The sequence below is a fragment of the Camelus bactrianus genome, chromosome 6 (assembly GCF_048773025.1).
Source record: "Camelus bactrianus isolate YW-2024 breed Bactrian camel chromosome 6, ASM4877302v1, whole genome shotgun sequence".
Taxonomy (NCBI): domain Eukaryota; kingdom Metazoa; phylum Chordata; class Mammalia; order Artiodactyla; family Camelidae; genus Camelus; species Camelus bactrianus.
Window position 1 is genome coordinate 28,404,681 of NC_133544.1, and position 12,125 is coordinate 28,416,805.

The 12,125-nt window shown below is 48.3% G+C and overlaps 1 protein-coding gene across 3 annotated transcripts in view; it reads right to left on the reverse strand.

Annotated features, from left to right (window-relative positions):
- SMOC1 (SPARC related modular calcium binding 1) overlaps window positions 1-12,125 on the reverse strand; it is a 135,112-nt gene that overhangs the window by 67,808 nt on the left and 55,179 nt on the right. For all 3 annotated transcript variants that reach the window (XM_045522162.2, XM_045522161.2, XM_045522160.2), the window contains exons 2-3: window positions 4,224-4,389; window positions 2,959-3,071 (exon numbers count right to left, since the gene is read on the reverse strand). In XM_045522162.2, coding sequence (XP_045378118.2) covers window positions 2,959-3,071; window positions 4,224-4,389 — 279 coding nt within the window. The remainder of the gene's footprint in view (window positions 1-2,958; window positions 3,072-4,223; window positions 4,390-12,125) is intronic.

Consider the following 12,125-nt stretch of genomic DNA (forward strand, 5'->3'; position numbering starts at 1 on the left):
CAGGTCATCAAAAAGCCCAAAGTCCACATTCCAATGATGCAACCAACAATGAGAGTGATGAAGCCCTTATGACAGCAGGTCATTTACAACTTGGACCCAACACTGGCATCCCCTGGGGAGCCTGAAATAATAACCACATCTGGGATGTGGAATAGGTATCAAGGTTTTTAAAAACCTAATGTGATCTAGTGTCTACCATTCTGCTGTGTGAGCTAGGGTTGGGGGCTGCAAGGGAAGAGGACAAGGAAAACAAATTGGAGAACAGAGACCATTGGGTCCCACACGAGGCCCATGAAAGCCAACCCAGTCACGTGTCCCACACTGTGTCCCAGGCCAGACAAACCCAATCCCATCAGGGTCCCCTCACTCCCTCCATAAACTTCAAGAGCATGTTGCTGTGTAACAATTCGCAGGGCTAAAATACGTTATCAACCCCAGGATGCATGCATGTCAATATCCTAAACAATATTAAAATAATGTAGCTGGTCTCTGGGTTTTGGTCTTAAAAAAAAAAAGTCCAGCTAAGTGATAGTGGAGGCTGGGGGAGGGAGAAAAGCGTTTTTTTTTTTTTTTTCTCATAGCCTTCTGGCAGCCTGTCAATGCAGTTGAAGCACACTCAAAGAGGCAGCCTCATTTTGTGAAGTTATTGCAGTGTCTTTGATCAAGGGAAGAAGCACATCCATTTCAATCACTGTAATGGGGACGGGCTGGCTGTCTGGTTGCCTGGCTGCCCACCGGCGTGAGCCAGGCTCGAGCCGGCAGACGCATGGCAGTGCTTAGTGTGTCAGACAAATGAGGGGGCTCTTGACTGTCTATCCAACCTTTGCTGAACTTGAGGGGCCCCCTCACTCAGCAATCCTGCCCGGACTAATCTGGAAGTTCCTCTCCCTGGCAAACACCACCTGGTCCAGCCTGGCTTCAGCAAAACAAAAAGCTAGCCAGTGGCTGTCTGTCACGAGGCGGCAAACGCTTCAGAACCAGGAGGGCAGGGGTCAACTGTTCTCATAAGCAACACACTCAGGATTGCACAAGCCTACAGAAGGGGGAAGAAAGAGTTCGCCACCTCCCTATTACCTTTACCCCCGTCTCAGTCCCAAATGCAGCTTCGAGAGGTTTGATTTTCTCCCGCAGACACGAATTCTCAGCAATGTGGTTTCAAATATATATACAGAGGTCACCTGCATTCTTTTCACTAGAATAAACAATAAATAAAGAATGGATGGGGGGGAGAGGGGCTTCAACCAAAAGTTTTCTTTGCCGTAACATCTGTAATATCTTGGGAAGATTTGAGCAGTAGAACCAGAGTAGAGATGGGGATAATGATGATGATAATGACAGACACTGAGGTAGCATTTATGCGTTCCAAGTGCTTTACACATGTTAACTCACTTAATGCTCATCACAGCCCTATGAGGTCAGCTACAGCAATACTCATTAATAATAGGAACAATAATAGTAACATATAATATGCATAATATAATTTTTATGATATAAAATAATGGAGACAATAATCCCCTTTTCTCACATAAGGATATTGTGACCCAGAGAAGTTCAGCGGCTTGCCTTAGGTGGCAGGTGGGATTCAGGCAGTCTGGCTCCAGGAGCAGTGCGCTAACCACAGCACTAGACTGCCTCCTTCCGGTCCGCACCTCACAGCCTCCTTTAAAGCCGCCAGTTCCAAGAACAGCAGAGTATGAAGGACTCTGGAGGGCTTTGGAGCTAGAGGAATCTCAGCTGGACTCCCAACTCAGCCACTCCGCATCCCGCTATGGTTGCATCTTCTGCAAATGGCGATAGTAACACCTACCTGGCAGGCTTGGGGTGAGGCTTCAGTGAGAAAAATGAACAAAAGCACCTCTCACAGGGTCGGCAGCCAAGGTCAGCTTAACCCAGTGGCTCTCAGTCCTGGCTGAACATTTGAATCAGTGGGGAAACTTTTAAAAATATGAGGCCCAGTCCCTACCCCATCACCCCTCCACATTTCCACCCCAACAGCCACTAGGTCTGAAATCAGTAATCCCCTGGGCCCAGTCCTGAAATGAAACCCGAAACCCAGTGGACCGAAGGACAGTCTGCCCCCCTTGCCCATAGATTCAGAATTACAGGGAAGCTTTTAAACCCCTGAGGCCTCGGCCTCCAGCCCTCAGGTAGTAGGATTCCCCAAATGCCACTCCAGTCCACAAAGGGAATCTCAGCAGCCGGCCCATCCCAAGCAAGTGGTTGACCCACCCTTGTCCAGGGACCTCCCCCATTTTTGTCCAGACAGTGCCTTCATCCAGCCGCCTCTGCCCCCTAGACTGTCCCCACCTCCAGCCTAAAAACTTTACCACCCTGTTGTCCCATGCTACCCGTGTTTCCATCTGTGCCAAGTTCAACATAGCCAGCGTTACTTTTACACTAGCTCTAACCGGGTCACCCAGGATGAGAGGTAGAACTGCCTGAAAAGAAAATGTTAAATTTGACTGCGTGCATCCACAAGTGCACGCACACACACACACACACACACACACTCCAAGAACCACAGACACTTGACACTCAGTGGGACCACGGCTTCATTTGAGGCTGGGGGTAGGAAGAAGAGGGGGTACAGAAGGGGTAGCCATAATCAGTGAAGGGAGCCCTGGGGCTGCCCATGGAAACTGGCGGGAATAAGAAAAAACAATCAGCCTACATTAGACAGAAGAGAAAAGTGGAGACGGCCAGCAGGGAGGACAGGACCAAGCCATGCCAGTTTCCTGGCTCAAACCTCCATGAGCCTTTTAGCACCCACTGCCAGCTGGCAAGAGGTGGTGTGGGGGCCCAGAAGGGGGAACTCAGGCACCAGAAGGCAGCACAGACGGGTGTCAAAGAGCCCTCAGCCGTTTCCAGAGAGCGAGGCTCTCAGGGCCCTCCTGCTCCAAGCACCTCCCCTCGGCCTCCGTCCAGGAACCGGGCCTGAGAGACTTGGCCAAGGCCTACCTGGGTAAAGGAGCCATCCTCGCCGCACTCCGGGACAAACACCGCCTCCTGGGGCTTCTTGGCTTGCTCTAGGGCCTGAGCCCGCTCCAGGCGACACTTGCTCTGGCCAGCGTCTAGGAGAGGAGAGGAGTGAGTGCGTTTCAGACTTCACTTGGATTCCAACCAGGAGCCGTGGACAAAATGGCTGCCCGGTTCCAGAAATACTGGGAGAAAAGCTCCGGCCCATGGGGAGCCCACACGCAGCCAAGTGGCTTTACTAAGGACACGAGGGCCGGGGCTAGTGAGTGCCGTGCGGCCTCACCTTCCTCTTAATGTTATTCTTACATATTTAAACCGGGTTCTATTTCTTTTTTTCTCTCTCCCAAATATCCCGTCCCTCCTGGGGGGTGGGGGTGGCGAATATTCCACTTCTATTATTTATCACTGGCTTTATTCAAATGTGGGCAAGCCCCAGGAGTCTCAAAGACGTTTTGTAGTTCAAGAACTTCAAGCACTTTCTTTGCAAAATCAGAGGTTCTAGGTCAGCTGGCTTAGCCTTCCACAACCCCTACAACAGCTCTAAGCAGCCTTGGGGTCACAAACTCCAACACCACCAGGGGTAGGAAAGCGATAGAAATTAGAGAAATGAGCTGAGTATACAAAGAATGTCATTCAGCTCGGAGATGCCATAGGGAAGGCTGAGGACTGCGGCAAACTAGAGAACAGGTTCCCCTTTGAAGGAGGTAGCTTCTACTCAGCCTCAGCCCCTGCCATGGGTTTTCCTTGTAAGAAGGAACACAGACTTAACACTACCAAGCTTCCAATTTTTATGAGAAGTACAAAACCCCAGATTTTTATGTCGCATGTCCTAATTTTTAAATGTGGTCTCAAATGTTTTTAATATTTTAACATGTGAGTAGACCAAACAAAATACATCTGTTGGCCAGCAATTTGGAATCCCTATTCAGGAGTCAGCCATAATGTCTTGCCATTTTAAGCATCTCTACAAAAAAAAATAATAATAATAATAATAAAAATTAAAAGCGTTAGCCAAATAGCAACACATCTTTCAGCTCTAACCTGGGGGCAGTGTTCGAAAGACAGGAAAGTAATCATCCTTTGCTTGGCCAGTCCTCCTTCCCATATTCCCCAGAGGACAGGGTTGGGGAGAGAGGTTAGCAAATGAAAAGAACAGACTCATTCTGATCTCCCCCAACGCGGAGTGCACCACACAGGGAGCTGTGGCGCTCAGATGTGTCTCCTTGGCCGGGCAGGTACACACTCACCTTTGCATCTACCTCGATGCACCACACCCAGGTTTGGGTCTCTGCACTTGGCTCGCTGGTACTCACACGTGGACTCATAGGACCGGCCGTCGGAGGCACAGATAGGTTTGGGTTGAGTCCTGGAGCAATGGAGGTTGCACTGAGGGTCACGGTCACTGATGAGAAACTGGATTGGAAAAAAAGCGAAAGGTTCAGACGTTACTTTTGCAAGAAGAGTAAGGGTGAGTCCATGACTTACAATATGAGTTTGCCCTTGGGAAGCAAGTCCAGAATGAATCCAAAGTTACTCAACCCTAGGAGGGGAAAGGAACTGAGCAGCCACAAACTCTGACAAGGAAGGCAATTTGTGCTGAGTAAATCCACACGCAGGATCTCACCTATTCTCACAACAGCCCTATGGAACAGGAGGTATCTATTTTGTAGATAAAGAAACTGAAGCCTAGAGAGAGGTAACTTGCCCAGTTCTACGTAGCTCTAAGTGATGAATTTGAACCTAGATTGTCAGAGGTCAGGTCAAAACTTTCACCATTCGGACATCCGGTCTGTCCGTCTACACAGTGGGTCATTCTTGGGACCTCTATCTGGGCACTTTCCCAAATCAGGAACTCTCTAGCATCTCTGCTTTCCATTGTTGGAAATTTTTATTTATTAGTAAGTAGTACCCTTACCAAATCTATCACCCTTCAATTTCTGCCCACAGCTCTCTGGCAGAATACAAGCTAAGTAATTTTTCACATGAAAGGGATTTCCAGATTTGAGAAAATGACAATCCTCAGGTCATGAAATGCTACGTTAAACCGTTTTCTTTACTGCAGGCCTTCTCACACCTTTGGTACATTCTTATACATTATGAATCTCCAAGAGGAACAGGAAATTAAAGGCCGACAGCTACAAATTATTTGCTACTCTTCCCATCAAGCTGTGAAATCTAATTCCCTGACCTTGAATCTGGACTGGCCTCAGTAACTTGCTTGACCGGTAAAATGCTGTAGCAGTGATGTTTTGGGACTTCTGAGCAAGGTCATGTAAAGCCTTGCTGCTTCCTCCCAGGCCTCGTGCAACACTCGCTCTGGGGGAAACCAGTTGCCACATGAGAAGCCCAACAACACTGAGACCGCCACGCTATGAGGAAGCCCGAGCCAGCACGTGTGGAGAGAGACATGCCCATCCGACACGGCCGCAGAGGCCTGTCAGTAATGGAGCCTTCAGATGAGTCTAGCCACAGCAATCATCTGACTGCAACTAACAGAGATGAAAAGTAGTAACTGATCCCCAAAAGAGACCCACCCAGCTGAACCCAGTCAACACACCAGAACTGTGAGAGAGAGAATGATAAGTTGTCATTTTAAACCATTAAGTTGCGCTGTAGTTTGTTACAGGGCGGGAGGCATCAAGATTGAGGGGCGTATATGATGGGTCATCTCCCAAACCTGTCCGACCATGAACCCCCTTCTCAGGGAACCCCCGTTAACAACTTTAGAATGCAGCTGGAAAACAGTAATGGACTGTACAATCCACGAGCTTCTGCTGAATTACCCCAATTAGGCTGCATGGGTCTTGAGAGCTGAGTCTACTCTTAACCACCTCTCTAGAGCAGAGCTGTGGACACACTGAAGGCTCTGCATCAGGGTGAGCAGCGAGAATGAATATCCCACAACAACGCATGGCAAGGCCACGAGCACACCTCTGGCCGTCAGCAACATCAGAGTTGACCGAGTAATCACACCAGCTCATAGAGGTTTAGAGAAGCTGTGACTGCAGTTTTTCCTACCTGCAGGCCCTTTATGTAAAGCACATTGATGAGAACATGTTGACCCTTTGCCAGAACAGCTGAGGGAGGTCCAGAGGCAGGACCACTCCCTTCAAGGGAACGCTGGAAACACACACCTCGTACTGGCCAAATCCCAGGAGAGTCCAAGCCTGCCCATGAATACACAGACTGCCTCCCATCTGTAAGGCCAGTCCCTCTGGCTCTCCTGACCTCAAGCCTGGGTGCCAGTTACTCCACACAGGGAGGCAGCAGCTGGGGGCTGAAACCACCACACACACACAGGCTTATCAGGGTGGACAGTACAACCCAGCCTCTCTTCAGATCCCCTGGGCTCCCACCCTCACATGTTCAGCCCAAGTCCTGCCCAGAGCTCAAAGGGAAATGTCCTGATTGTGTCTCAGGATAGAGTCTAGAGTTTTGGGGTAAAAATCAATAGTGTACAGAGTCATAGCCAGAGGCAGCACCCTCCCCCACCCCAGGCTGCCATACGGAGGAGGGATGAGCTGACGGGACAGTGGGAAGAGGTGGTGTCATTCACACCTCAACCCTGCAGAGGATCAGCTCCCCTCAGGCTGCCTCTGCCTAAAACCCTTGAGTGGTGCCCCATGGCTCTTGGGGACTTTCACACGGTCTGCTGGCCTGACACATCGGATGCAGGGGCCCCTGCTCTACCCTCAGCTCCTACTGCCCCGACCCTGCCTTGCTTACTGCTGGTCAGGCACGATGGACTGCCTCCCAGTTCCCAAAGGACCTACACCTGCCCCCACCGCCAGGCCTTTGGACACACTGTTCCTTCTCCCCTCCCTCCCACTCTTACTCTGATTTGGACTCAGCTGGGGGGCTTTCCCTGACTCTCACGGGTGAGGCTGGGTCCCCCTCTAATAACCTCTCACACCTCACTCTTCCTTCACAGCTCTTACCACAGTTTGTGATGATGAATTGCTTTGTGTGATTTGATTAGCAAAAGAATCCCTGACTCTGAGCTCCCAGGAGACAAGGGTCTGTCCATTCTGCCAGTGAATGCATTCCCGGCATCCAGTGCAACAAGGGGACACTTGATTATTCGTGGGATGAACGCACCCCTGCGACAGCCTTTCCCACATGCTATTACCTCCAAATCAGCTTGTGCCATCTGACAGGCCTGGTCTCCCAGGCTTCTGCCACCCCAGGGGGATCAGTGGGCCACAGCCCTACCCCACCCTCTCCTTCTGAGCTCTCCCCCTCCCTCCCGCATTACATGGTGGGCAGAGGTGGGCCACAGCTCCTTGCCTGATACCCCTTCAGAACTTAAGTCATCTCTGAGGCCGAGAGGTGAGTCTATTCTCTCTCCATTTCCCCCCCCCAGGCCCTTCAGCCACTACAGCCCCCCCCAGCCTACAACCAACTATGCATCAGAAAAACGGGACCCAAAGGTCCAGCTGAATAGGCAGGCCTGGAAGGCTTCTGGATGGACACAGGGTACAGGTGGCTGCAACCAGCAAAGATGGCCTCGAAGTCTCTCTTCCTCCCTCAGTATAGCTCCCTCAGACCCATTCCTAATCTGTCTGCAGCCTGGAAATACAGCCAGACCTGGCTCTGTAATCCTGCCCGGTGAGCAGAAGACACCCGGCCAGAGGGTGGGACCAATATTCTCACACCCTGGCTTGCAGGCCAACCAGTGGCCTCAGGGCTGTCCAAAAGCAGATCAAGGCACCGCCATCACACCACTGTGTCCTGGTCCATGGAAGTCAGGGCTACTTACATGAATTAAGACCCTGATTTTCAGACCTCTTTGTAAGTGACTTTGCCATGTGAATCTGCAGGAGCCAAGGATCAGCACGCCCTTTGTTCTCATGATCACAAACAACTGTATCTTCTAACACCTGAGAAAACCAAGGAATTCATCCTTGGTCACAGAGGGGTTTGGTAGCCAGACCTTAAGTCTGAAGAGCAGTGATAATAACAGCTGATAATTATGTATCACAGAGGATACAGTAACTAATCTGATCTTCACAATAGCCCTAGGAGGCAGGGTGTGTTAAGTGGGTGTCAGTGCTGAACTGGATGTCCAGGCCTGGCTCCAGAGCCATGCTTCTAACCACTACACACATTGGCTTGCATTATTATTATTTTTTAATTTATCATTTTAACCATTTTTATTTTATTTCATTTTGGGGTTTTTTGGGGGGTGGGTATTAGGTCTTTATTTATTTGTTTGTTTGTTTATTTATTTATTTTTAATGGAGGTACTGGGGATTGAACCCAGGACCTCATGCATGCTAGGTATGCATTCTACCACTGAGCTATACCGTCCCTGCTTGCCTTGCATTATTACAGAGTAACACTGCAAGCAGAAACTCTGACCCAGTTGCAAAACTGGGCTCCCAAAGTCAAAACGTGTTGAACAAGAGCCTACTATGTGCCAGACATCAATTGCCGAAAATCCAGATAAGACAGCCCTGCCCCCTGGCACTTTAAGCCTACTGTGAGAAGCTCCTCCTAGGGCTCTTGTTCATCTCCAAAGAAGAGGGATCAAGGAAGACAAAGATGCTTTTCATGCTCAAAAAGGCTGCCCTGTTGTCTCCTCCGCAGCTCCCCAGCTCACAGGAGAGGGGAGCTGCAGGCGTCCCCATGGTGTTGAACTCCAGGCCATAAATTTGGTTTGGAAATCATCTGCTCTGGGCCAACAGAAATGCCACGGCAGCTGTACCAGAGACCAGCTTCACAACTAGAGGAACGCTGCCTGCAAACAGACAGCTTTTAAAGGCAGCTTCAGAAGGAGCCCTACCTACCCTGACATGGAGATCCTTCCCAGCTTGAGAAGAGCTCCCAGAAGGGTCCATCTAGAAATGGCTGGCTCCTGAGGCCAACTGAAAAAGTTCTGAGATAGCACAGGGCCACTGCTGAAGACCATCGCCAATGGTCTGTGATGTCTCATTTGCAAATGTTTTAGGAACTGCAAGTATTTGTCATTGATCTCCCCCAAAAGGCAATGAGTTCTATAAAATGGAGTTTTATTTTTTTAATTGAGGTACAGCTGATTTACAATACTGACTAAGTTTCAGGTGTACAACATGGTGATTCACAATTTTTAAAGGTTATACTCCATTTATAGTTATTATAAAATATTGGCTATATTCTTGGTGCTGTGCAATATATCCTTGTAGCTTCTTTATTTTATACATAGTAGTTTGTACCTCTTAATCCCCTTCCCCTACGTCACCCCTCCTCCCTTCCTCTCCCCACTGGTCACAACTAGTTTGTTCTCTGTATCTGTGAGTCTTTTTCTTTTTTGTTCTATTCACTAGTTTATTTGAGTGTTTTAGATTCCACATATAAATGATATCATACAGTAATTGTCTTTCTCTGTCTGACTTATTTCACTAAGCTGAATGCCCTCCAAGTCCATCCATGTTGTTGCAAATGGCAAAATGCCATTCTTTTTAATGGCTGAGTAGTATTCCATTACACACACACACACACACACACACACACACACACACACACACACACACACACACACACACACATCTTCATTATCTAGTCACCTGTTGATGGACAATTAGGTTGCTTCCATATCTTGGTATAACAGAACGACTGTGCCCTAATAGGCTCACCCAAACCTCCAGGGTCCCAAAAGCATAACTTTGGGTCCACAAACACTGCTTGTTCAGCCATCCACTGATCTACGTTTGTACACAACAAGCAAGCACTATGAGGCATAGGAAGAAGAACACAACCAACATAGTCCTGCCCTCAATGTGCTTGCACTCTAGGGTAGAAAGAACAAGCAAACTGCCATTGGCCATACAGCAAGGGAACAGGACACCACAGGACCAAGAGAAGATTTCATCCTAGGGACTGCAGTGCTACAAAGCCACACAGTCCAACAGAACTTCCTGCAGTGATGGGCATGTTCTCTATCTGTGCTGTCCAATATGGAAGCCACAAGCCACACATGGCTATGAAGCACTGAAGTGCAGCCAGTGTAAGTGAGGAACTAAATCTTTAGCTGCATTTAATTTCAGTTAACTTTACATAGCCACTTGTGGCTAGTGGCTGCCAGATTCACTATAGAGGGGAGGGGAGAAAGGCTCATCCTAACTGGACTTTCTCCTAGTTGAGCCAAACCAAGATTTGACTGGGCCAAGAAGCAGAGACTGAGATAATTTCTGCATTCTGAAACTGGGCATGAAATGGGTTTCAACAGCAGGACATTCCAGGAGTTCAACACAGTCAATCTGAAGTCACAAAGGCAGATTTTTCCTCTCTCCTGCAGGAGACAGGAGGGACAGGCTAGAAGTCCCCAGCACCGCCCATGGCCTGGGCCAGTTCTCTCGGCAGACAGACAAAACTCAAAGAGTCTGAGTCACCCTGCTGAGATTGAACCCGGGACCACAGAAGTCTGTTGTGGGCTCAAGAGCAACCAGAGTTGGTGGAGATTTTCGGTGTCAGGCAGAGGCAAGCTGTCTCCCCAACTGGGCGAATGCTGAACCATTTCCCTCTGGGGAGGAAATAGTATTTTCATGAAAATCCTCACATACATTCCCTTCCTTCTTCCTAACCAAAAGACAACAAAAACAAAATAATTATGTTAAATATGATTGTGTAATACAGAAACCAAACAAAAGGGGCTGAGACAATTGTGCATTTGCCAACAGCTCCAACTCCCACCCTCTCCTTGGGGAGTGAATGATTCCAAAGCAAACACACAGCATTTTGCGTTCTGCTCACATTTGTAAAGTAGGGCGAGCATTTGAAATACTTATCAACAATCCATCCTTCTTATTGGAAAAGTAAGCTACCGACGGGGGCTAGCATCGCCAGAGAGAGATGGGGATAAATGAAATCAAGGGTAGACCAACAGTCCCTTCTGTCTGAAATTCACACACACTGATCCTTGCCCTCAGCCTCCAGCAGAGGAGAATGTAAACCCTGCCACAGCTTTTGCTCAGGGAGACCCACTCCAGTACCAAAAGCTGTGTTCCGTTTGATTGGCTGCCAAGTTTCCATGACAACAGAGGGACAAACAGGCAGCCTAAGGTTCTGGCTGGGAGGAGATGTTCAATTCTATATAATAGGGAGTTGGTTTCACCTGTACCATGCTGATTTCACCAGCATCTAAAATTCTAAAGGTGGCTAGTGACATGCCTAGCTCTATATTTTTCCCAGGTGTAGAAGTGGGGCAGAAGCCACACTAAACAACCAGAACACTGGTTTGGAAGTGTGAGGTCCACAATCTGGAACAGCAAGTGGCATTCCTTTTATGATATCAGACTCAAAAATTACAGCCAAACTCAAATAATGTGAGGTTTTTCTTTAATAAATTCATAGTTAACACAGCTTCAGCAACTCACTGTTAACATTTTGTTTCACTCATCTATGGCTGCAAAACAAACCACCCCCAAACTTAGTGGCTCCTATTAACCATTCTCTCGATGCTATGGATTGGCTGTGCTCAGCTGGGAGGTTCTTCTGCTCCATGTGGCATCAGCTGAGATCACACACAGGCTGCATTCAGCTGGGAACTCGGCTGGGGCTAGAGCATCCACTGTGACATCACTCACTGGCACCTATTCAGAGTGGCTGAAATGGCCAGGAGGCTGGTGGGGACTCTCTCTCCAGCAGGCTTTCTTCTTTTATCCATGGTGACTTCATTCAGTCCTTAATCACTTTCCTAAATGTCTGAGTTTCGCCACCAAACTTTCTCCCCATTCAAATTCCACACTCCATTGAAATTATCCTCTGAAAAAGAAAACGCTTTCATGTTTCAAACACTACTGCTAACTTCCCTGGAGCTCCTGCTGCATTGTGTTCATATCTATCCATCGAAACCCTCAATATACTTCATTGTCATTTACATATTTACATATCTATAAAAGACTGTGTCTAACTCTTCTTTATATATACGGGGCCTTTTTGAAGTAGAGTTTGCTCTGGATAGATGCCCAGGAGTGGGATTGTTGGATCATATGGTAAGTCTATTCTTAGGTTTTTGAGGAGTCTCCATACTGTTTTCCATAATGGCTGCACCAAACTGCATTCCCACCAGCAGTGTAGGAGGGTTCCCTTTTCTCCACACCCTCTCCAGCATTTATTGTTTGTGGACATTTTAATGCTGGCCATTCTGACTGGTGTGAGGTGACATCTCA